At 41.7% G+C, this 26169-nt stretch overlaps 2 protein-coding genes across 8 annotated transcripts in view; one reads left to right on the top strand and one right to left on the bottom strand.

Annotated features, from left to right (window-relative positions):
- The window catches only part of MYO1C (myosin IC), a 58118-nt gene extending 52647 nt beyond the window's left edge, over nt 1–5471 (top strand). For all 5 annotated transcript variants that reach the window (XM_071765427.1, XM_071765426.1, XM_071765430.1 and 2 more), the window contains 4 exons: nt 615–685; nt 1123–1220; nt 1467–1566; nt 2622–5471. In XM_071765427.1, the coding sequence (XP_071621528.1) occupies nt 615–685; nt 1123–1220; nt 1467–1566; nt 2622–2648 (296 nt within the window). In that variant the 3' untranslated portion in view covers nt 2649–5471. The remainder of the gene's footprint in view (nt 1–614; nt 686–1122; nt 1221–1466; nt 1567–2621) is intronic.
- YWHAE (tyrosine 3-monooxygenase/tryptophan 5-monooxygenase activation protein epsilon) lies at nt 4684–24805 on the bottom strand. Of its 3 annotated transcripts, XM_071765441.1 has the most exons (7): nt 24663–24805; nt 16927–17126; nt 11561–11667; nt 10529–10735; nt 9573–9709; nt 7188–7234; nt 4684–5660 (listed from the first exon to the last, which is right to left on the bottom strand). In XM_071765441.1, exons 1-6 carry the CDS (start codon nt 24724–24726, stop codon nt 7227–7229), a joined length of 723 nt encoding a protein of 240 aa, XP_071621542.1. In that variant the 5' UTR covers nt 24727–24805; the 3' UTR covers nt 4684–5660; nt 7188–7226. The 3 variants fall into 3 exon arrangements, with proteins under 3 accessions (XP_071621542.1, XP_071621541.1, XP_071621543.1); XM_071765440.1 differs by lacking the exon at nt 7188–7234; XM_071765442.1 differs by lacking the exons at nt 7188–7234; nt 24663–24805 and adding an exon at nt 20174–20207.
- Nucleotides 24806–26169: the final 1364 nt, after the last annotated feature.

Here is a 26169-nt window from a genome sequence, read left to right as displayed (position 1 = left end):
GTGCAGCACAGTGAGGACCTGCAGCAGCTCAGGATTGGACCTGCATCAACCAATATGCCAGCAGATGGGTGTGGGTTCAGCCTGCCCCAAGCCTGGCTGCAGGGCAAGCACTGGTAACTCCTTGAAGCCAAGTTCCTACAACAGCTCTGGCTTTTCTTACCCAATTTTGGCACCAGGGCAAAGAAAACAGTGACCACACTGTTCCAACTGTCCCCCTCAGTAATTCCACCACTTACCCACTGACAAAGTTAGAGTGAAGTATCTGCCCGGCGGGTGCTGAAAAGTAAAGTTTTGGTCATAGGTTCTTTAACTGGTCAAAGACTTTCCAAATCCACGCATGCCCTAACACTTTGTACACAAGCATTCTTCCTGCTTCTGATGGACAGAGGCATCTGAAAGTTTCTTTTCCATCTTAAAGAGCACAGTTACAAGAGGATTGTCACCTTGCAGCCTCTCTGCTGACATGTCAGTGCAGCGCTTCTGTGCAGCTCCTCAGCTGTTGGGTTTCTTGGTGTAGGAACAGCAGTTGCTGCATTCCTGGGAGAGGTTCTGAATCATGCAGGAATCCCAGCAGAGCTGTGCTGGGTGTCAGATGTCCCCTTCTCTGTTTGCAGGCATCTCCGTCAGCAGCCTGAGTGACAACTTGTTTGTGCTGCACGTGCGCTGTGAGGATAACAAACAGAAGGTAGGGGGACTCATCCAGCATTTCTCCAACCACCTCTAGGAAAAGTTTTGAAGGCTTAAAGAGCAGAAGATCTACCTGGGGGGTGTGGGTGGAACACACATAGTGATGTGTATGGGTGAGCAGCCCCCTGTCTGTGACTCACGTTGTGGCATTTCACTTGTATTTATTTTTGCTCACAGATGGGGTTCACCAATAGGACTGGTGCTGTCCCTTGTCCCTATTACTGGTACCTTCTTAATAAACTGCTGTAGGTACAGTGTGACCTACAGTAGAGGCCCCAGAGATCTCCACCAAGCCTGTTCTGTTTGGAGAGGTGGTTTTCCTTGCTAACTTAATGAGATAATCTTAAGTTGTCCCTGTTAATTAAAGCAGACTCATTTTGGCACACTGACCCCATAAAGCCATTCTCATCAACCATTGCCTCTTCTCCCTCCCAGGGTGATGTTGTACTTCAAAGTGACCACGTGATTGAGACCCTCACAAAAACAGCCATACAGGCAGACAAAGTCAATAACGTCAACATCAACCAAGGCAGGTGAGTGCAGCCAAACCCCTCTTAGGAGCTGCCTTGGTTTCCCTGGGGTGGCTGCAGAAAATACCTATAATGACATCAAAATGTGCCTCATACACCTGAACTAAGACTCTATTTCCTTGGACAAGTTCTATTGCAGCCAAGAGTCAGTACAAAGCTGACTTAAAGCAGGAAAAAGGCAAAGCTAAGCTAGTGGAGAGAGGCTACAAATACTTAATCAAATTTGTTCATGCCTCTTTCTCTTTGCAGCATAAAATTCACAGTTGGGCAGGGCAAAGAAGGCATCATTGACTTTATATCAGGATCAGAACTGCTCATAGCCAAAGCCAAGAACGGCCATCTAACAGTGGTGAGTACAGGGGTGGTAAGAAACCCCAATTCATTTACAGGGGATGCAAAACCACATTTTGGCATCAAACCCTATTTGCTGCACATGAACACACACCACATGACTCTCTTGCTAAAGGCACTGCCCTGGTCCACCACCCTTTTCCCCAGCTGGAGCTGGGCATTGGACTTCTCTCCCTGTGCTCTCCAGAGACTGCCAGGCTCACTCAAACTCACCAAGGGATTGTCCAATCTCTTTTTTTTTTTCCCCTCCCCAAAATTCAGGCTTTAATGCTGTATATACTCTGATGCAAAGCAAATGCTGTACTTTAAAAACACAGAAAGAAAAAAAAAATATCCTGTTCCCTTCTCAGACTGATCATTATCTTCCTGCTAGTCAGATGCAGGCAGGCAACTGATCTATACATCATCAGCTTAAAGGTTGTTCAGAATGAAATCCAGAATATGCTCAGACTGCACTTACCCCCTCCCCTCCCAGCCCTAGAGTGAGACCCCAGCACAGCCACAGTACTCCTCATTGCAACCCCCTCCTCCAGCAACACTGCCAGGAGCCCCTTGTCCTATGGAATGCATATGGACTGTATACAGGAAAAGATTACATTTGCAGAAGCACCCTGCAGTGAGGACCAGGCTGCAGTATATGCTGTCAGTAACAGCAAACCAAGGGAAAGTTATGAAAGTTACTTGGACTATGAAGAAACACATCCCAGTTTTTTTCCACAGCCTTTTCAAACCATCCCTAGAAACACCTTGCTTTTCTGCTTTTGTCCCCCCCCTCCTCTTTGGCCACGTAAAGTCTTCCTATACTGCTGAGAAGTTTAAGTTCCCTCAGGAACTGAGGTGTTAAGAGCATCATGGACTCCCTGACTGAATTCCCTGCTTTTCTCTCCTGCTGGCAAATGTTAGTACTTTGGAATAGAAGCAGAACTGTTTATTTCTGGAAGCCTCTGATATTTCTAGAAGCCTCTGATGCGCTTGGAAGATGTTCAGGAGCTGGAACTGGTGTAGCATCTTTGTTTTCAACACCCTTTCTAGCTTGTCTTTCTTCTTCTGCAGGTTGCTCCTCGTTTAAATTCTCGATGATAAAATGTGCCACCACAACCAGGACCTTTTCCTCCCATCAGTCTGACTGCACCCTGTACAATCAGCTGGACGTTGTTCCCAGCCAACTGCCCCCTCCTTCCTCTTTGCTTCGCTCATTTTGTTTATTACCAAAGACCTGCACTTTCAGAAACCACAAAATACATCTTGCTTTCTTGTCTTAATATCAAAGTTCCAGAAGAAAAGCCTTCTCTTCCTTACCTTAGTGGCAAACGCGTGGGTCCAACGCCATCTCTGCAATCGTGGCTCATGAAATGTGTTCACCTGGGCTCTGAGAGGCAGCTTTGACTCTAGAGTTCAGGTCCTGATGGAAATGACCAAAAGTTGTGCTTGTCATCATTTAAAAGCACAATCAGAAAACAAGTAACTGCTGCTTTGTCAGCCAAATCAATGAAATGCCAAACTTTATATTCGGAAAGAATGTTTTATGAAGAGTTTTGCTCCAAGATGTTTCGATGCTTTGTGTTACGATATATTAAAGCCATATTGTGTAAATGAGTAAAACCCTGTAAATACTTTATAGCTGAGTATGAGATGCACTACAAGAAATGGAGTTGATATGGAAACTTTTATGTTTTAGATTTGGACCTTTTTGGTTTTAGTTTATGATCATAACCTGAGAAATGTATCATGTAATGACTTCCCTGATCCAGAGACTCTTACCTTTGTTTTGAAGTCATCCGTCCCATTTTTTGCTCTATAATGATATTTTTATACAGCAGAACTTTTTCATATCCACACATCTGAAAAATTTAAGTAATACAAGCTGCAGATGCCACCATTTCTCCTTGCCACTGTAGGCTGGAAATGAAACCCCTAGTGCTTGGCCAAAGGAGCTTTCCCACCAACCTTGCACCTGGGTGTCACTTCACACAGCTCAGAGCAGCACCTTCAGAAAAAAGAAAATTGCTTTTCCTCTTGCTTTTAGAGGTAACTGGAAGTCTGAGTTCCCACAACCAAGCTCCACCATGTTTCTAGAAGGGCCTCTCAGTACTGCCTTAAAGGGGGAGAGAGGGCTGGTTCAGCTCTGCTGGCCTTCCCAACCATCCTGACCCTTTGCATGGAAGCATCTTCCTAAGCCAGCTGTGCCCCCCCAACACTAACCCAGTGCTCAAAGGGACACTCTGGAATGCTCACAGCTCTTGGCTGCCTGGCAGCAGTTCATAGGAAGCACCCTCACCTAAAGAGCCCACACGGCTCCAGGGTGGGTGGCTCCTTGTCAGTCCCTGCTGACTCCATCTGCCTTGTCCGAGTTCTGGACCTCAAACAGTGCATTTTACACTCCATTTGCCTTAGGAATCCTTCACCTTCCACCTCTTATCCTAATACAGAAGCAACAACAGTCACAGGAAGCCCTGAATAAAATGTAACCAAATGTTGCCACTCACATCCCATCAGGTCCAACACCTACTTCTGGTTTCTTACACCATGCAGTTATCCAACAGTGCCCCAGGCCTGGAATGCTGTATATGCTACTATATAACCTCAAGACTATGCTCAATAAATTTTTACAAAAAAACCCAAATCCAAACCAAACATACCTTGGCTTTGTTGTTGAAACTGTTTCACCACATTTCCTTATTTTCTGAGAAGGAGGATATGGTTTTGTTTCCCCTTTTGTCCCACACCCCCACTGAAGCTCTGGTTCTTAGACTCAGGATTCTTGGACTCTTGGACAGGAGATTATTCCCATAAAGAGATTTTTCAGGACGTGCTAAGGAGGGTAGGCATTAAGATAATGTGTTTGTCTCCTCTCCATCTACATAACTGGACTGGATGAAGGGTACTGTAAGGGGAACACAACCTGATCACAGCCTTTTGTGCATTCAGGTAGGGAAATGTGGAATAAATGGTGTGGGAGAGCTGCTGTCTGGCTCCCCATGTGTGCACTACTTACACCTAGCTTATGTCTGAAGAGCAGTGCTGTTCCTTCTCTCTCCCCCTCCAAATGGTCCTATTGCAAGCAACAAAGGCAATTTATTCTTGCTGAAATAACTATAAAAGAATCATAGTAATATTTGGCATTTTTAATTTAGGTTTGTTTTATTTAAGTTTAATGTTAATTCCATGCTGTGTTTCAGTAAGAACAATACAGATTCTGTATCTGTGGCTCCAGTCAGATATCCAGTAGTACAAATTAGCTTCAAGTTACACATACTGAACAAAAGAGGTTGAGCGAGCGAAGGGAGATGGGGCAGGGGGAGGGAGAAAGAAAAAATATTGAACACGCATGCAGGCTTATCAATGCCACCTTCAATGCTAACCTGCTTTGAGGAAAAGTAAAGAACAGGCAAGAATGAGCAGCCACGGATTGTTGAACTGTTACCAGCACCATGATGTTCAGCAACATTTCAGCAGTTTGGAAACTTTTGGTTTTTTTATACAGTAAAACCACTACAATATATGTCCCAATGCAACCTGTAACTTCAAGCTAAACACCCAATTAAGTTTAAACATTGGTATAAAATTCAGTTTAAACAGTTATAAAAAAAAAAAAAAAAAAGAAAAAGAAAAAAGAAGAAAAATGCCACCACATGTGCTCTACCTTGCCATAACAATCCTCTCTCCCCTACAAGTCTAAGGGCCCTCAGGTGGAACATCCACTTCTAATGGCAACCTTGCCACGCCTGGCAGGAGACAATACAGTAATGCTGAAAGAGCCTTTACTCAGTCCTGTTAGTGTCTTAAAGAACCTAAAAGCTGGCACCAGTAAAATCCACAGAAATTCACTCTTGCCTTTAAGAACTTTTAAACTGTGTAAAAAAAAAATAAAATTAAAAAAAAAAAACAAAACCAAAAAAGAAACCCAACAGGGCAGGAACCTAAATTCTGAGACCCAATGTAAAAGTCAGATTTGGTGGTTCTCAGAGTGACACTGAGGGTTTTCGTGGGGAAGGGGAAGGGTGGTCAGAGATGGGTTCTCTTGTTGGCCTTTTGTGTCTCACTGGTTTTCATCTTCCACATCCTGCAGCGCTTCTTTATTCTGTTCTTCACCTATGAAAGTGTTAAAAGGAAGGAATATCTTAACTTTTAGACACGAGACTTGCAGAATGACTTAGAAGCACCTAGAGATTAATAGTTTCATGCAGGTACACACACACTCACACACACACTTGCATAAATAACACACACACTCTCCCAACAGCTGGTTCTGGAGTGAAGAGTTTCCACAGAAATTAAGCCTGAAATCACCTCCTCACATTCCGTACAGAACTGCAGCACAGGTTATTAGAACATACTCTGACAAACAAAAAAACACCATTTCTGAAAACTCAAGACTGTGGAAGTCACCAGCCCTGTTGATCCAGAGGTAAAAAGCTAAGACAGAAGTCATTAAAATGGCTGCAGCTCAACATCCTTAAATCAGAAAATTCCTTCCCCAAAACCTCCTCTGTACCCCAGAGAATACTAAGGATCTCTATCTGTTCACTAGCTACAGAAATTGGGTTTTTAAACTTTTTTCTGCCCAATCCACTCAAGTCTCAACAAAGCACTGCAGTCAAATTTATGAAGTAACACTGATGGTGTGCATTGTTAAAGGTGCCAGAAGTGTGAAAAATGTCTCTACTTCAAGTCCATCATGACACGAAACCCTAGGCTTGAGGGCTATTAAGGAAAACATCTTGTGGAAATCAATTTCTCTTGAAAAATGTTGAGTTTCCATCTATTCATCCGGGCTGCAATATGCAGGGAAATTGAAGTCTACTCCTAAAGACTCTTGTAGGAAGTGTTTGGTTATAACTCAGCTGCCCCTGGGAGAGATGCAGGCAATACCTTCTGTACATCTTTGCCCCATTTCCGCTGCGACAGGAAAAAGTTTAATGTACTTCAGCTAGTGCAGTAACACATGCATGATTAAGTTAATTGATAAGAGAAACTGAAAAATGTTTTCTTTACAATTATCCTTAACCATGTGAAATGGTACTCTCTCCAGGGCAATGAACAAAAACTACCCATTCAGAAAAAACCTAGTTTACAATTAAACCAATCAAATGAGACTAATGACTTTCAGCCTGCTCAGAGCATGTCCAGATTCACAGTTATCACCAACTACAACACAAGGTAGATTTTTGGAGAGGTGGCCTGGGCACACAAGACATCTGACAGTCAACAACAACAAAATTTACATTTAAAATTACATAACTGATCACTTGAGAGAGGAAAGCAGAGGCCCTAACCCAGGAAGATAATTAAAAGAAGATCTGAGCATGCTCTAGCCAATGCACTTAAGCAAATACTCCTGTAACAGGCAACAGTGAGAGTACTTTTCATGCCCAAGTATTCTTAATATCCATCCAGGTATGCAGCTTAATTCCCAAACATGTAAGTTACTCTGATCTTAGTCAAGCATATTGGACCTGGGTCAGGGCAACAGGTCATAAATTGGTCAAACATTGCTTAGCCCTGGAATGGAGTCAAAGACACAAGCAGTTTATCAGCAGCAGTGACAGAGGCAAGCAAGATTAGTGACTGGAAGAAAACTGATGCTGAGAAGTTCAATGAGCCATGAAGACGACTTACAAAGTAGAGTTTTTAGGAAATGAACAGTTGGACTTTCCTTTAGGAATCTATACAGCAGGAAAGAAGGGGAAAACAGGAATCAAGTGAAGACGACATTAGGAGCATGAAAATAAACTGAACAGCTAGTCTGTGACATGGTTAAAAGATACAGTAAATGAGATGGAGTAGTGTAGCAGCCAAGTAACACCTGGTTTTAGAAAGTTATTCCCTGCAACCTACACAACTGAAAATCCCCACCCCTGAGAAAACCATCTTTCAAAATGCCACTAATAATTTTTAACCGGTCTTTAAAGGCTCCACCCTGTTTTGGAAATACAGCATTGTGGAAGCAGCAGGTTTAAAGGCACTCAGTGTATTATGAGGAAAAGAGAAAACAAATCGCAGCTCTCTCTAAAGATAATGCATAAACGCCCTATTCCTTCTGGACCTGAAAAACTGCTCCACTGTTCAAAGTGGTTCTGCAGTACTTCTAATTTTGTAATCATTACCTTTCTGACATGCATCATAAGCAGTAACTAGGAGACTCTAAATTCTTCAGAAAGAATAAAAATATGAATTTTCTATGCTATGGGACTACTTATGAAACAAGAAATCTGAATTATGCAACAAGAAATACAAAGAGCCTCTAAATAGCCTCTATGATTCTATGAAATAGTCTTGTTGCACCTCTACAAAATACCTGAGACGTGTCAGTCTGCTGTGATGCAAATAAAAGCTTTTGGAAGACGTTCTGATACTGTCTCACAATGCCAGCCCAGCTGTGTTACTTTGCTGAAATGGCTTCCTCAGTGTTCCCACAGAGTACCAGGATATCTGACTCCATTAAAACAATTCAGACATCATCTTAACTGTGGGAATTGGGAATAAATTTCTTTTTCCAATGCCTAACCATGGCAAGGAAGGCATCTAATAACACCTGCAGGACTGAGAGCAGAGGCTGTGCAGATCCATGCAGGACACACATGTATCCTGCTGCACCATGGGATAATCTTGCATTTCTGAGAGCAATCTGTGATCTCCTGCAAAAACTGAAGCACTAGGATGTAGGGTAACCTAGAAGCCACAATCCCACATATTTAGTTTTCCCTATTCTATCAAAAGCCCACAGAAACAGGGAATTTGACCTGCAACACTCAATACTCATGATCTATGACACAGAACCTATCAAGCAATGCTACTTTAAAGCAAACCTACCAATCCTACACAATAATAGGTAAAGAGACTCTACAATTCCTTTCAAATGGACACTACACCAAAAAAGTACTCCAAAGCAGCACTATATGCCTATCACCATGCTTCAAGTAAAATCTTACAAAAAAAAAAAAAAAAAAGATACTTCTTTTCTGAAGCCAAGCAGAAATGTTGTTTCAAACCCCTGTGCATTTCTCAGTACTCAATGTACTTTAAACAGAGTTGACTTTTTTCCCCCCTGTGTTACAAGACAGGAAGCTCTTTCCACCCGTGTCTCCAAGATAGTTTTTGCAAAAGAAAATGTGCATTTATTCTTCCTACAGCACAGGTTTAATTCACTGATACAGAAAGAGTAACTGAAAAAACTAAACAGGAGTAAATTTACACTTCACAGCAGAGATGAAAGCGTAAGAGGAAGAAAGTCCATTCAGAAAGCCAAAAGTACACTTTCTAAAATTTAAGTAACTCTCAGATGTTAGTAAACAGAAGCAATTGATGCTCTGCCCTCAAGCACTGCCATATATATATATTCCCTATCTGCTCTGGAAAACAGTCCCCTTCAGGAGTCACTTCTGAGAATTTTTGGAAATATTAAAGTATTTCAACAAGCTTTTTTGTTCTGCTGACAATGAAGTATTTAAAAAAAAAAATCTCTTTTCTGTTTTTCTCTGCTAACCTAATGCTCCATAAGAAGAGTAACAGATATGGTAAGTGCTGTAAGCTGAGGTGATTAGAATGGTGACAGAGAGCCTTTCACTAAAATGCTTACAGAAATGCTGAGTGACCTTAAAAAAGGGGCGGACCAGATTCTTTGCAGTTCTTCCTCCTGCACTAGAAATTCTCATCTGGTTGGAATGAAGAAAACGACAAGCTCTAAGAAAGGAAAGCTGAGCTAAATGAAGTAATTGATTTTAAAATAATAACAGGTGACTAAACAGCCAGGTAGGGTGGAAAGAAAAATATAAGTGCTACTAATTCTGTATCTCCTTCCGACAAGTGAAAGCCGAAAAGCTTCTCAAAAAGAAACTGTTGTCACCCCTGCCAAATAATCCAGTGTTAAGAAAGGACAGAACTTCAGGAAAGTCAACTATTAGAAAAGACAGAAGTGAAACACCACACCAATTTACATTTCCATGCTCTGTTTTCTGGACAGAGACTGGGGACAGCAGCATCTTAAGAGCAGAGTTTACTTACCATCACCCTGCATGTCTGAAGTCCATAGTGTCAGATTATCACGTAACAACTGCATGATAAGTGTAGAGTCCTTATAGCTTTCTTCACTCAGTGTATCCAGTTCTGCAATTGCATCATCGAAAGCTGCTTTTGCCAACCTATAAGCACAGAGTAAATCAGATTTAACATATGTTGCTAAAAAGAATCCAGAAGCCCACAAATTAAAACAGTGCCTCTGAACACCCATCTTCCAGTTTGGCTACATGACATCCGTAACTGCTATAACCTTTTTTGTTATTGTTCAACATGTTTAGATGTTCATCCAAGTATCTCCCATCTTCAAAACCACTTTGTGTGCTTAAGAACAGTATCTTTTTACTCAAGAATATTGTTTTTAGACACATTTCTACATCTTGTGGTAAAACTGATCAGGGTCTGCTGAAAGCTTTGAAGAGAGCATGTTGCATAACCTACAGTGACAGGAATAGAAGACAAACTGCGTCAATCCTCACTTTTATGCTCCTATGAGCAGAATCCCTACATATAGGTGAGCTACTGTCACTTTGTACATGCTCACAGTTTGCAGAAGATAGTACCATGACCCCTCTTTCCCTTGTAAAATAGCCAACAGCAAGAGAGGCAAGTTGAAGTCACACCTTTTGCAGGATAAAGGCATACACAGAGTTAACATGGCAAGCAGTTAACTGCCATTAGTTGATCAACCCAAGGTTATCATCATTTTGCTTCTTGTATGTGACCCACCCCCAGATAAACAAATGGGTCTGGACTCAAAATGGCCAAGTTGAAAACCTTTTCAATGAATTGAACTCAAAGCAGAGCAAGTCATCAACTACCAGGAGGAGGAAGAAAGCCAGCCCAGTGTTCCAGCTGAAGAAAAGCTGCTACTCAAGCAGCAAGCTCATCTGACTTGCCTGGTATTCTCCCAGAATTTCTCCATCTTCCCAGGCACTACCTACCTGCAGGCACGATCAGGAGAATTAAGAATTTCATAGTAGAATACAGAGAAGTTGAGCGCAAGTCCTAAGCGGATGGGATGTGTTGGTGGGAGTTCTGTCATTGCAATATCACTAGCAGCTTTGTAAGCCACCAAGCTGTTCTCTGCAGCCTCCTTCCTGTCATTTCCTGTGGCGAACTCAGCCAGATACCTATGGTAGTCCCCCTTCCTGAGAACAGAAACAGTAACCAGTCAGCAGTCCTGATTTCCCCACCAGCCACTAAATGAACAGCTGAGTTCTGCAATTGGTACTTAAGATATTCACAAAGGAAGCTGCTGCTGAAGTGCTGTCTAGACAACAGGGCATTAGTACTTGACTGAATTTTAAATCACCAGGCACGGAAGAAAGCAGTTTGAGTTTGCCTACGTTCTTGCATTATTAGTACACAAAATGATAGTATTACCTTCTCCATCACTAAACCAAGTCTCTGTACTACTGCATCTCATCTAAATGAGACACGCTTTCAATCTGAAGAACAGAGATGATTCAGCTACAGGAGAAAGCACTCTCTGATAATTTCAAGATTTAAACTATGCTTCAGAAGGTACAAAATATGCATTAAGCTAGTGACTACAGAAACACAGCCCAAGAAAAGTTTCATTAATGCAATTTTGAAGTTGGCACTAAGCACATCATCCGTCTACCTAATTTTCTGAGTACAGCTCATGCAAGAAAACACTGAAGCAGGGATGTGATTTCTGTATTATTAGCTCAATTAGAGAAAACTCGTTTCTTACATCTGAGAACTGCACAACAGCTTATTTTAAGTTCTCATTTCCTTATTCCAAAAATCACCTATCCAAAACCACACAGGGGGGACAGAAATGCCTCAAAGGCTGCCATAAAGGGATATTGGTTAGACACGACCAAACTGCCTTTTTTCTTCAAGAGGTTACTGTGGTTGAATGGGCAGAAAACACATGTTTAACTACTTAATTCCCATCCATAGTTCACATACAGTAAGGGGCCCTTGCCTGACAAGAAGATACTTACATTTTGTAATAGAAAACCTTGGACTCGCCAGTGTTAGCTGCTGGAATGAGGTGTTTATCCAGTACATCCAGAATGTCACAACAGATTAACTTCAGTTCAGTTTCAACCTATTAAAAAAAAAAAACAAAAACAAACAAACAAAAAAAACCCCAATAAAATGAAATGAGGAGGCAAGGTTAGCACATAAGGCTATTTCAAAAATATCCAAATACCAAACAGGCAAAATCATAAAAATCCAAAGAAAGGGAGGGCATACAGGTGCATTAAGTAAAAGTTCTGCATAATTAGCTGGCACACAAAAGAGGCAAGGACTGGTGTATGATGAAAGGCCTAGCCTGGAATACATCTTGCTGGACAGCTGCATTTAGTTTGTCTAATGGTGTAATTCCTTACTGCAAGGCTTGCACAACTCATAATTCCTTGTATTTTTGATCCTGTAAGGCTGCCCTAAAAGTTCAACAGTAAAGGGAATGACTGAAAGGTAATGAATAGAAATCAGCTGAACTCCATTACACCTTGAGGTTAAATGGCACCCTCAGAACCAGTTCCTCGTGACTATTTGGGAGGCAAAGCTCTAAGAGAGCAGACTTAAGACAAAAATCATGGGTAACAGAATAAAAAGACAGGCCACACAGTCAAAATGTCAGATACAAGAGGAAAACACTCTCCAAAAGATACAGACTTCAGGAGCAGGCATAAAAGGCAAAGTGTAGCAGCAGCTCAGAAGAAAAGCAGAAATCATCAACACTAACAGCAAGATCTGTGGCCAAAGAAAAGAAATATGTAAAGTCTTATTTAAAAATAGATACTGGATTTTAATAGCCAAAGTTGAAACCGTGGTCACACCATCATTTTTTCATATTTAGAATACAAAGCAAGGTCTATGAGGTTGGGTTTTACCACAGAAGGTTTCACAGCTGAAAGCAAACAAACTAAGCATACCCAAAAGAGTTAAAAACTGTTGTTTGACACCTAAATTGCCAAAACCAGACTCACTCTGAGCATCCCATGTCATTCACAGTATGAGTGGTTGGTTAAGTGCAGACAGTAACCTATTGCTGCTCTTTGATGATTTCACAGTAATTTTCATAACTACAGCTGAAGTCAACTCTGGCTCAAGCTACTTTTATGTACTATGAAATAGAGGTTTTCAAGGAAAGGCATCAACATAATTTAAAAGAAGCTACCAGAAACTGCATGTCACAAGCAGAGCCCCATTCAGTCCACTATCCCTCCCTGTCCTCCCACCCATGCAGTTTGCTTCTTTCTTTAAGCATTTTTCTAGCCATGTAATATTTTTATCACCCCACAGCTCCCAAACTATTAGGGTTTGTAACCACAACACCTATCCTCAAAAGCTGTTAAAGTTATAGGTCCAAAATAAATGTTAAACTGGCATATACACACATACACATACCAATTTGTATAAAATTACTTTAACATATTGGCAAAAGTTCCTTTGGGAGAATTAATCTATAGCAAATTTCACGTACAAGCAATGTCAGAATACCCTAAGAAGGTACCAAAATCTACCAAAGGAAGATTAAAGATGCTATACTTAGAGTTATGTGACAAATGCTTAGGAAATTGCTGAAATATGGTCACTGGAGAAGAATCTACTTCATATATTCTTGGGCTACAAAAGCTATAAAACCTTTGGCCAGCAGTCAGTTCCTGCAAACTTCTTTCCTCTTGATCCTCTTTTTCAATGACTTCTTTTGCAGAGAGATCTTCAGCAAAACTGCAAAGAATTAAATCAGTTTCTAATCCTCTTCTGTTAAATAACCATACATGTACAAACTTCTATTTCATCTCAGACAGACCTTTTTCAGCTTTGCTTAAAGGATCAATCACACAAGTTATCAGAGATCAGCTTCTGTCCAGAGCAATGTAAACATCCTGACCTAGCTTAGTGTAAAAAGATTTCATAAAAATCAAGTTGATTAAAAAAAAAAACAACCAACCAACCAACTAAACAAAAACCCTAAAGGCTTTGACAAAAAGGATCTGTTCTAGACAAGAGTGGCTCAATAAGCAAAGCAGCAAACCAGCACAAGAGCCCACATTAAGCCTGTTCAGAGCATTCAGAAAAGGTAGTTTTAGGGTCTATCACCATTCCAGCTCTCAAAACAGTGTCTGGTATTTCAGGACCTGACTGACAAAGACTGCTCACCCCAATAGATGTGTAGAAGACCCCACAATCTACCCTGCCTCTCTTTATTTTAGTGGTAGTGCTGGCTTATCCAGATTCCAGACTGTGTTCTTAGTTCTGCAGATACAAAAGCTTGTAAACCACCTAGAGATCTAAATAAGGAAACCTTTTTGAAGCAGCCAGGGAAAGGGTAGCCTGTACTACTTCTTTGACCTGTTTTAATACATAGCCCCCAAAATAGCTGCACCTCACAACTGAGAGGCAACATGAAACTAGAACAGTAAGAAACAGTTGTTAAAGCCTGTAATTTCCTCTCCCTCCCACCCCTGCCAAAACACACAGACAACCCACATTTATGTAAATTCATAACCTAATCTTTCCAAGAAGAAGGGAAGGAGATGAGATCCTTGAAGCTGGCCCAGAATACAAGACAGGTTCTAAGAGCACTAGCAACACATTCTCACATGCCACAAAGAGAGATCAGTAAGAGGAAGGTGAGTATCTGTCCTGTGCTATTAGGGAAGGGATTTGGTTTTTCTGCAAGGAAGTGAACTGCATTGTGTGCAGACACCACTTCATTCTCTCAAGGACAATGCAAGCCTCTGTGTGTTCTCATCCACAGTGGTGCAGTGAGACAAGAAAGCCAGGGGCTCTACTTTTGTGTATCCAAATGGCCACAGGACCCAGAAAAGCAGCCTGGCTACAGAGGAAGCAAGTAAGTGACATTTTCCCCTAGAGCTATGTATGTGTTTCACTACATTTATCTTAAGTGGTTTGGGCAAAGGCACAGCCCCGTAGTTTATGCCTCAGACAAAACCAGCCCAGCCCTACTGTGACAACACCATCATCACTTGAGTTCTTCCCCAAGTCACACTGGTTTGTGACTCAAACTCCACGTTTTTTAAGTCACTTGCTAAATGATAATAAATAGATGTAGACCAAAATAATCAAATAATTACTTGAACACAAACTACACCTTCCATTTCAACTCAAGCAGCATTCTGTAGCTGAGCAAGGTCACACCTGGTTCTGGTGGTAAGCAAGAGATGTGTTTCTCTAGAGATCCTGGTTCTCTCCAACTCCCCAGTGCTTTAAACATGGCCAGTCAGTGTTCTGATTTTGTTGTTTTCTTGGTTATTTTCTTCTTCTGACACTTTCATGCCTGGGAAGGGTCTCCCAACAAAACTGAACTTACTGTGAAAAATGCTTCAATATTGGGTATTTGTTGGCAAGGTAAGCATAACACCTACAACTCTGCTGGGCCTGCACTGGACTTTCTCTCTTCAGAGGAGCACTCAGCATGACAACAGGGCAGCTGTGCTACCGAAGCAAGGGTGACACCATGCAAACCTTTGCAGAAGTTGGCATGGCACTGCACTTCACATGGTCTCTCAACAGAAACTCCAAGGACTACATATATTTATTTCTTGCACACCAGTCTGTTCTGCATGGTACTTCCTCTCTTCGTAATGAAGAGCTCAGAACAACGATTTTTTTACAGTCCTTTCAAAAAAAGAGGAAAGGTCTTGTCACTATTACAGAGTCTTTGGCAGAAGTTAGTCACCACCCATAAAACACTGTGGGGAACAACCTGGACACAGAGAGCATAAGACAAATTTAAACAACCACCAGATACAGATCAACAAGCTATTGTCTGATATGTTCTGTTAGAAGACTTCAGACAAGAAATGTTATTTGGGACAGTATGTAACTGGCAGAGCCTCATCCCATCAGCATGCCAGCATAAAATTAGAAAGTCACAACTTCAACAGTTTCACAGAGCAACCGAAACCCTGTGAGTCAACAAAAAGTAGTCCAGATCCATTCCTGAGAAGAGATTTCCAAGCCAACACCATTTCCATTGGTGGTGTATGAAACAGTGCCAGGTGATGTAACAGAATCCACTGTTTCTCTCAAAGTGAAGACCTCAGCCATGTGGAGGCACTTGTCCTCAAATAATGGAGATTATGTCTTTGTAGAAATGTGTGGGATTTAAATAGTACAGAAGCATGCCTGCTCTGCACTAAACCATCATTTAAGGATGGGGGAAGGGAGACAACAACTCCCTGTTCTAACAGCTGAAGGTTTCATCAGCCTTTACCGATGAAAGTCAAACCTTGCTCCAAGTTCTCCATTTTAGGTAAAGTTGCAGACTGACTAGACTCAGCTTGAAGTTATGTGCACCAATTTTTTCCTCTCTCTCTTTTGAGAGAGCACAAGATCCTAGAGGCTATTACACATCCAAGTTTCACAGCTCATGACCATGACATCTCAGCATCCCCCATCCCCAGGAACAGTGCTTTATCTCCAACTGACTGCTTCAAATGGTATCTGTAACTGACCAGCTTAGAGAGAAAAAAAGAATCTAATTAAAAATCTATTATTAAGAACTAGTTGCTGTCAGAGAAGCTATACTAGTTCAGCTCATTTCAACATGGTCATAGCTGATTTAATAATAAGTCTGCCAGTTTAACTGTACAAAACTAATCAGGCAACTATTCTTGTCACCCAACTGCTAACCACTTAAGTTTACAGCAACTCCTGCTAAGATTTACCTGGGGGGAAAAAGAACAAGACCAAGGTACACAAAAAGCAACTATCACAGTGATAAAATACAAGGTAAAAAAGTCAAAGAAAGTCACCATTTGGCTTTACACTGCCTGTCTTTATGCCAAGAACAACACTGAAGATTCCCTCTCCATCAGCATTTCAACCAACTGTTATTTTGAACTCTATAGCACAGAGAGCTGTAATAGCACCAAGCATCAATGCAACTTTTATCAGAACTGTAAGTCTAACAGCCAAATGTCTCCTTTGACACGGTGAATTTTCAAAAAAAAGTTACTTGGGATAAGTCAAGCAAGGAAGGATAAGAATATAACCTCCTGAGACATGCAGCCTCACCCTTAAGTGAAGAAGAAAGTGCCAGCACAGTTGGAATGCTTAGCAGATCTGCAGACACACTGAAGGAAAAGCCCCCCCTTTCTCACTCGAGCCTACTGCCCTTCTGAGTGTTTACACAAGCACACCCAACCTCTCCTATTCACCAAATGTATTTATTCTCCAGACAAGGAACAAACTTCATCCTTTCAACACTGTCGCCTTTCACAGGTCACACTACAGGCAATCTAGAAAAGTAGTGCAGTTTATGGCAAGGTAACAAAACTGGGCCTTAACTAAAGGGCATTATGCTGTACCACCAACTACATCTTACCATTTGCCGATATTCCCGAATCATTTTTAATTTGTCTTCTCCACCTTTGTTTTCTTCTTTCTGTTCAATGCTGCTGATTATTCTCCAGGAAGCTCTTCTGGCTCCAATCACGTTTTTATATGCAACAGAAAGCAGGTTTCTTTCTTCCACTGTCAACTCCACATCCATTCCAGCCACTTTCTTCATTGATTCAACCATTTCTAGGAGAAAAAGATCAGACAATTATTGTCATAGCTGAAGCATCTTTCAAACCTTTCAACAGAAACTGTACACTACTGACAGCTTATGAAAATAGGCTCCCTCCTCCTTCCGTACACAATTACTCCTCAGTTTTACACAAGAGTGTTCCAAACAAATCAATTAACATGTACACAAAGGAAGTATCTGATGTTCTTTTAAATGTGTTTGACAAGGATCCCAAAAAGATTCTTTAAATACAGTTTTGTGGGGTTCTTAAGAGGCAGTAAAACAATCAGTACAATCCTTGAGGAATACATACTTTTCCAAGTGATTCAGAAAAGGCAATGAATAGTGAAAAAAGGCATGAGCAATTGTAACCTAGCTTTCAGCACAGTAGGGATAAAAATCAAGAATTAGAGAATGCTCCGCTGAATTGTCAACTGGAATACAGTGCAATGTGGCAATTAACTAAAAAAAAAAAATAAAAAATCCAAATTTCTACGGATATAGAGAAGTATGAGTACTGTTATTAAGGAAACAAGTGAAAGTTCCAAGAGGAACCAGCAAAAGAAAAGCTAGGTGCTTGAAGAAGTAGCAAAAAAAGTCATCCTAAAGGTTATCCAGAGCAACTACATCTACCAATGCCAAGCAGCTATTTACACTATAAATTAACCCACAAAATACACAGCAGTTGATATTTATCGTATAAACATTTTCAAAAGAACTTCTAAACCTGAGGCTAAAACTACTTGAAATAAAGGCTTGCACTCCTTAGGGAAGGTTACAATCCTTTCCTTACCTAACATTAACATTGTTTGTGACATATTAGAAAAACAGAAGTAGAAATTGTTAAATACACAGAGTGCCTCCTGAGACATCCAAGAATCACAGGTTTTGTCCTGCCCCACAGTGCTTCAGTTCATTTGTCACTTACCTTCCACCTTCTAGAACTGGTAGGAATCCCACAGCCAGAAAATACTATTACTAAATGAGACCAAGCCTTTTTCTTTACCTCCTTATGTTCTTATGACAACACAAGTAACTAGAAACTAATGAAGCTTAACTGTCTTTTTTTGTCCTGGGTGCCAAAATTCACAATTTTAACATCAGTTCTTCATACTAGGTACATAGCTTCTCAATGGAGAGGAAAGGAACTGAAAGGAACTCTTCAAAATCTTAATCCTGTTACTTAAATACACAACCACAGATCACAATCCCAAGTATTTTACCTTAAAGATCTCTCAGCCTACATACAAAGCCATTGGAAAAAGAAGATTTCCAGTTTAGTAAAGAGCCCAATTTTACTTAACAATACAAAAATCTGGGTTGGTATTTTAACAAGAAAAAAAATATGATGCATATACCTTCATCTTCCATGGTAAAACCATAACCAAGTCCTGAAAGTTTAAATCTTATAAAAAGCCTTAAGAACTTGGGCATTACAAAAGCAAAAGCACACCACACCTTCATCTGCTCCAAAAGAAAACCAATTCTTTACAAAAATAAAGTCATCTATGCCTGTCAGCAGAAAAAATATTCTACATTCTAAGTGCAGCATTACCTATCTGGAAGATTCCACAGGGAGGTAAAAAGCTCAGAGACCATTCAAAACAAAATATAAGTCTGAGATTACATTTCAGTAAGGATTACTGCAGTAATAACAACTCCTTGCACACAAATCTGGAGATGCTTACACAGCATCAAAAAGACAAACACTTGTAGTTTAAGTGGTTAAATTCCAGCCTTTTGGTTTACTGTATCTGTTGCTTTATTATAGTTGTGTCAGCTCATGCCACCATCACAGCAGGAAATCCCAAACGTGCAAAATGTGGAAGGACAGGGGAATATTCTAGAGAGTGACATGCTTGCCCTAGATTTTTATCTTTCCCTATATGTTTGCTGCAAGTTGTTGGAAGAAATGCCAGAATAAATAGACATGTGATCTGATCAAGTTTGTATATCCTCATAGAAAAAGGTATTTAACTGAAACACAAAATAACTGCCTAGGATACTAAAAAACTGTGTAACGGTGCCTAAGTCTCTCACTAAGCATGATGCTATAACACCTAATTTTTGTGTTTGTTTTATGAAGCATCTCGTTAAATGTTGAAGGATAGGGCACTCCTAACCTGGTTTCAAAAATACAGTCTACTCCAATGTTATTGCTGCAGTTAACTATCCCTTTCCACCTACACACCAGTGTTCAACACTACTGCAGAAAACACAAGAGCTAGAAAATTCGTAAGTAGTGTGCTTAACTTCCAAAAGAGGAACTACTTAAGTGAGAAAGCTTATTTTAATAAGACCAGAAAAAGAGCTTCCTGAGTAAAGGTGGACTGAAGATGACTTGATGGTCATCATACTGAAGGCTCAAATCAAAAAGAACTTTAGGAAAACCCAAAAGGTGGCATTACGTACTATGAAGTTCATTAGAAGCACAGCCGAAGTTCTGTTTAAAGTTTAATCCTTTCTACTCCCCTTATCTAAGAAAAATAAAGCAGATCTTCAGGCTTCTAAGACACTGCCCAGCATTTCAGGAGCTAAAATCTGCAAATGAGCAATCAGTGATGTGAGGATGTGAGGAATATAGGAGATAAACACAAGTATTTCCCACATGTTCACCACAGAAGATCATGCACCATAACCAGTATTCAGACAAGACTCAGTACAACTACTGGTCTTGTACTTGTTCATTCTCAGAATGAACAAAAGATCACCAGTAGCACGTCACAAGAACTCAAAATACAGTGTCTGATCCTCTCTGTTGCATATAACCAGTTAAGATTTTAGCAGCAGCAACAAACACAAAGTGGCCAACACTATGTCAATTTTCAAGAAAGGTTCCAGCAGACAATCAAAAGGAACTACAGAACCATTAACCTAACACTCACAATGGATCAAGTTAACAGGAATTACATAAAAAAAACCTGAACAAGTGGGCATATGCATAAACACTGTATTGTAGAGCATGGCCTTGTGTAAATGCAAGTAATGCCTCACAAATCTACTGTGATGCTTTGAATGAATCAAGCATATGGACAAGGAAGACATGATTGATATAGTCTACCTGGATTTCCCAAAGGCATTTGACAAGGTCCCTCACCCAAGGTTCTTTAAGGAACTCAACTGCCATGGGATAGGAAGGAAAGTCCTCACATGGATAAACACTTGGCTGAAAGACAGGAAACAGGGTATGAATATAAGACTCAAGTGTTCAGACTGGAGAAAGATCACCAGTGGAATCTGTGGAACCAGTGATCTGTGCTGGGAAGCTAATATTTGTAAGGGATTCAGAAAAATGGAATGTGTTAACTTTGTAGTAGCAGAAAACTGATAAAGAGCAACTGCAAAGACAAAAAAGAGCTGAAGAAATAAGGGTAAATATATTTTTTTCATTAATTGATGAGTGTAACTCAAGATTAATGTCCACAGATTGCGTTTTCCCTAGAACTACCTGCCTTTACCTGGCATCAGTGGGTGCCATCCTATTCACTACAATGATAAGCTCCTAATTCAAGCCAAGCAAAAGTAGGACTCATCTTTTCATCCATTAGGAACTCTTCTCTTCTTAGCCTGCAATCACACTGGCAGCATTAGATTTTCTCTATGAATTCCTGCATTTGGCATGTAAGACTTAAAGAGATGGCTAAACCAGTCCAGCAGCTTGCAGGGAGGTGGGCGGGCAGCTTTCCCCTCTACCCCTACTTCATGCCAGCTCAATACTTCTTTGACCTCTCAACTGATTCAGGTCACTTGCTCAGAAAACAGCTACTCAGAAAAAAAATTATCTTGTTTACAATTTAATTTACAGAACTGAACTGGCTCTAAAGGTCAGACCAGAACCCAAGGAAACACAAGAGACAGACAGAGAAAAAAGGACAACTCACTTTTGGAAGTGAGTTGTTACATTAGCTCACCCCACTTTACAGCACTGCACCTTTAGTTTGCAAAAGTGTAAAATTAACACATTTACCCTTGGGCACTAGATAACTTTCTCTGATTTTTCTTCGAGGTCTTCAAGTGCTTGAAGTATGCTGAGTAGACTACTGCAGGGAATAAAAAGCAAGGTGCAACTAATGAGGTATTGAAAATTGTTAATTGTACCTTGAGCTTCCAACTTGGAGCATGCCACATTTATCACAATCTACAGGTTTCGTATAAGAAGCTAACAACTACCTTCTCAGGTTAAGACAACCAACAGGCAGAGAGAGAGGAAACAATACCAAAGAACACCCATCCTTCAGTGGCATACATTATGACTTCGTGGAGAAAGAAGCAGATTATACTATTCCTTGTATAAGGTTCTTAATGGCTGGTGCAACAAAGACACTTCCAACTTTTGATTGACTGACTCAGCCCTGTACAAAACCATACTTTCACCTTTTTGCACTCAAGAGAAACAAATGGGTTAAGGACAAATTATCCAAGCTGCAGTAGTATTTTCCATATAATCAACCTTATTGACTATTATTACAAGTCCTCTCTATTATCTCTTCAAGCTGCCAACATATGCTTTTCTCCAGTACTTTTAGTGAAAGAATTAGTTTGAATGCAAACATAGGCAAATGAAGTGTCTCATCATACATTTATTTCCTTGCTTCATTGAAAGCTGATACTAAGAAATACTCAAGTGTAATGGACACCAACTCAGCTTCTGGACAATTTATACTTAAGTATTATTCTACTACTAACAGTCTTTGAAGAAACAGCAGTAAGTGAGATTTCTCACAAAATTCCCTGTACTATAAGTAAGCTTGCAAACATTTGCCTAAGCAGATCTATGAAGACAGTCACACACCCAAGTCTCTTATCTCTAGATATCAGGTCTTAAGTGCTACTTGCACTGCAGAGGTACCTAGAAAGTTGTCCCCTAATCTGGGCCAATATACTCAGGACAGCACAGCTACAGGCCTAGATTTCCAACAAGTCACAAGTACAGATTCCAAGACTTCATAAATTCCGTAAGTGGGTCAGGTAGGACCAAAGAAGCTGCAATTAGATGTCAACCTTAAGTGCAACTATAGATGCCATGAAACAAAGAACCTACCCCATGACTCTAAGTCTCCAGGAGAAAGATGGTGGGTCACAACTTAATGTTATCTTAACATTAAGCATGAAGACCTGTCAATCATATTCAAGTTACACAAGTGATTTGTATTCCAACATATCTGTAGGTAGTACTTACCATCACACCATTTTATATGTGCCAATTAATAACTGTGACCTTATGATTGTGTATTTCAAAGATCAAATTGAAAAGCAAAATTAAGAATACACTTTCACCATACTGTTTCCCAGTTCTGTTCATAGAATTATTAAGCAGTCTCAGCTATGATCTTGGCAGAACTGAAGTATTTCATATAAATGAGAACAAATTATGTCAACAATTTTTAATTGTTTCAGCTAACAAGAATACAGAACTAGATGCTAAAACAGGACCTACAGCACATTCTTCCAGGCCATGGACATGAGAAACAGAAAGATGCATTTAGAATGGTTAGCAGAATCAGAGGGTGCACCTTAAATCTGTTTACTCAAATTGATTCCAGCAAACCTGTAGAAGTCTAAACACCACAGCATGGATTCAAACATGACCACTTTAGTGCTCCCTCCTAACTGGAAACAGTCTCATTACCATTCAGAAGTGATAAAACATTAAGTCTTTTACATTTTGATCTAGCCAGCTTGTTTCACAAACATTGACAATACTGGTGGAATAGAAAGTCCATCAAGACAAAAGCTGCACCAAGGCAAGCCCTACTAATCAATTTTTATTAGTTGACAGGAAGTCCGATTGTTTTGCACTGCAGATCTCTACAATGGGGTAGAATCTAATTACTTTCTAAAGAACTGATTTATTGCTAACTTAAGGAAACACCAGAAAGTCATGCCTCAAATGCTCCCAAAGATGATGAATCCTCCAGGATGCTGGCCAAGCATCCAACTTGGTTTTCCACTCAAACCAAAGCCAACACTTTCAGTTACACTGACTCATCCATACCAGGTGAAGATCCCTTTTCTCCTTACTCACCAAACCAACTCCAGGAATGCTGCTGGAAATGAGACTGAGGCTCAGAGGGTCTTCCACACCTTTTCAGGCAGACAATTAAGATACTCGCTCCCCCCCCAGTTTTCAGCAGAAGCTGCACACTTACTGTGGAATATGGAACAGAATGCATCTTTCTACCCAAGTCAATTATGTTGTACCCCAACATCTAATTCTTGCAGGGTCAGCTTTTTTCTGTAAGTCCTTACTGTTATTGTGGAGACTGTTTGATTCCTCTCGTTTAGTGGAATTCTTAGTTCTACTATATTTCCCTACCAGAACTGTCACAGAAGGGAGTTTGATTGAGACCTTCATTATTTCTATTTTCCTCCCCCCAGTTTTTATTCAGATATTTTGCAACAGTGCTATCAGATGCCTTCGAAGCACCACTCAGTAAAAATATGTCATTTGGCAGGAATTTGGTCATGTTTTCTACCGAAATTATGAACAGAAAGTATATGCAGTGTCTTCCTATCTCTAAATGAAGTGTAACTCCTCTCACACTTTTTACATACAAGGATATTTATTTCACTTTAAGTGAAGAAACATAAGCACTCAAGGCAAAAGTAACAGTCCCAAAAGAGCAAAATCATTGAGAAAAAGAAAGGTTCTTTCTATTATATGGAAGGGAAACATGTTTAAAGAAATAGCCACAAGACAGACATTTTGGGGGCAAGAAACACCATTCAGGGTTACTAGGTTCCTCTCCACCACTTTTTCTCCAGATATTTAATAATAATCAGGCATAGAAGACAAACTTACAGGGGAAAAAAGGATGAAAGACGATGAGAGGAAAGTAAAATGACCTGTAATGATTTCTACCACATAATGAAAGCATACGTATTTTCTTTAGGCAATGAAGCACCATGTACTCGATCCCTCCAGGGTGAGGTCTCGCTCTCTGGGCTTGCCAGGGGCAGCAGTATCTCCAATGAAGGCAAAGAAAGAAAATCGCTAGCTCCCTTCCCAGGGACCCAACACGGCGAGCAAGCCTCTCCCCAGCATCGCCTCCCGAGGGGCCGGGAGAGCCCGGGCACCCATCTTCCGGAGAGCACTGGGCGTTGTCTGCGCCGAGCCGACCTCAGCCCCACACCGCCAAGCTCGGAGGGGCCCGGCTCGAAGGTACGCAAGGCCCAGGTCGAACAGAAGCACCTCGAGCTGCTCCAGTCAGCAGTACGATGAGGGGCAGTGGGGTCTCTTTGTCGGACCCCCGAGGCGGGGGCGGCTCCCCTGCCCCCCCAGGGACTCGCCCTTCGTGGCCGCCATTTTACTCCCGGCTTTTGCCGCCACCGCCCCCCCGAACCGGGCCCCGCCCAGGCCCAAGCCACCCACTCGTTCAGGCCCCCCATCCCCAGCTCGAGCAGCCCCTTGGGGCGCTCCCAGTCGCCATTTTGTCTGTGTCCCCCCCCCTCCGCCCCTGCCCCCCCTCCCACGCCCAGCCGCCATTTTGTGGCCGCTCCCTCCCTCCCTCTCCCCTTGGCCTTGCACGGCCTTCCTAGCCAGCGCTCACCATCGTAGCGCTCGGCCTGCTCAGCCAACTTGGCCTGATAGACGAGGTCCTCCCGATCGTCCATGTCCTGCAGGCGGGGCGGCGTCGGGGACTGCACGGGGCGGATGGAAGGCGATGGGTCTAGGGGGCTCAGGAGCTACCAGCTCGCTGCTCTCCGGGCAAATATGGCGGCAGCACCTCCTCCCGCTGCATCCGGGCACTTCCGCGAGTGCGCGCATGCGCTCTGCCGCCTCCCATGGCAACGGCGGCTCCTTGGCAACGGGCGGGAAGGGGGGGGCCGGGGCCGGGCGGCGGTAGCCCGGGGGGTGGCGGGGCCGGAGCCGCCCGCTCCCCCGCCTCGGGTTGTGACAGGGCAGCGACCGAGAGGGCGCCGTTGTTCTAGGAAGGCGAGAGTGGCCAAGTACGGGGCCGCCGATGGCGGGGTGGGGCTGCTGGCAGCGGGCCCTGCCTCGCGTGAGGGCGGGCCCACAGCCAGGCCGGGAGCGGCGGGCGGAGGGAGCTCCGGGAGGGTGGGGGTTCCCTCGGTGCCTCTTTCTCTCAGGAAACGTGTTTCTGCTGCACTAGGATGCTTACAGTGCTCTGAATACCTCTCGCTGGGTGGTTTTGTACAAATCACTGTACGCGTTCCGTACACATACTGGGGAGTCTGGAGAGGAGGGAAAGGCAGGAGGTCAGATTCAGCAGGTTTCTGACACCTGTCTGGGGTGTTTACTGAAGAGAGTATCACCCCTAATGCTATGCCTGATGTTAGGATATGGTAAGTTCATAGTTTTAAAAAGCTAGAGGAATAAGAACTTAATGTTTCACAAGTTCCTCACAGAGTACTTACAAAAAATAAATTGAGCATATACTTAAATAATTGAGGTATCTCCTCAGTTTCCAAAACCATCATGGGTTGAGAAAACTGAAAGGCATTATGCTTGGCTGGCCTAAATTTAATCTTAAAAAATTTGCTCAGTGTAGATCTGAATTAAGTTTATTTTTCTATTGTCTCCTAGGGTGAGCAAGCTGAAGACTCAGCTTTCCTGAGGTAAAAAAGTGCACAAAGACCTCTGGGTTTTGATGTGCAGCAGAGACTGATCAGGCCCTGGATACAGTGTCAGGTATAGTTCTATTTACTCTTTTGTATTGGGTCCACTAAAATGGGCTCCTGATGTGACTGAACGCACACACTGAAAGCACAACTTAAACCCCATTGTTTCAAAACAGTTTATTGTTTTCTGATTAGTTTTAACACATACTATTTCAGTTGGCGAACAAGAGCTTTAAGGTATGTAAAATTAACATAATTTTGTGTATTTCTTTATACACTTTCATGAATTATAGTGCATTATCCATATATTTCAAATATTTTTGAATGTGCTTGTTACAGCTGGCATGTAAAATTTTGGAAATTGGTCAGGGATTTGGGGAAGCAGGAGAAATAAACAGTCTAACGCAGGGAAATCCAGCATAATTTGCTGATACAATCCTTGCTTGTCTGTCGCACCCGCAACTTTTTCATGAG

Source organism: Heliangelus exortis, chromosome 21 (assembly GCF_036169615.1).
Source record: "Heliangelus exortis chromosome 21, bHelExo1.hap1, whole genome shotgun sequence".
NCBI lineage: Eukaryota > Metazoa > Chordata > Aves > Apodiformes > Trochilidae > Heliangelus > Heliangelus exortis.
Note: the sequence above shows the minus strand (reverse complement) of the source record. Positions and strands in the feature narration are given on the sequence as shown.

Coding starts and splice junctions, on each gene's coding strand:
- YWHAE (XM_071765440.1), bottom strand. CDS start 24,726: ATGGACGATCGGGAGGACCTCGTCTATCAGGCCAAGTTGGCTGAGCAG. Junction 17,127..24,662: donor GCAGGCCGAGCGCTACGATG/GTGAGCGCTGGC, acceptor TTTTTCTCCTAG/AAATGGTTGAATCAATGAAG. Junction 5,661..9,572: donor TTCAGACATGCAGGGTGATG/GTAAGTAAACTC, acceptor ACACTTTCATAG/GTGAAGAACAGAATAAAGAA.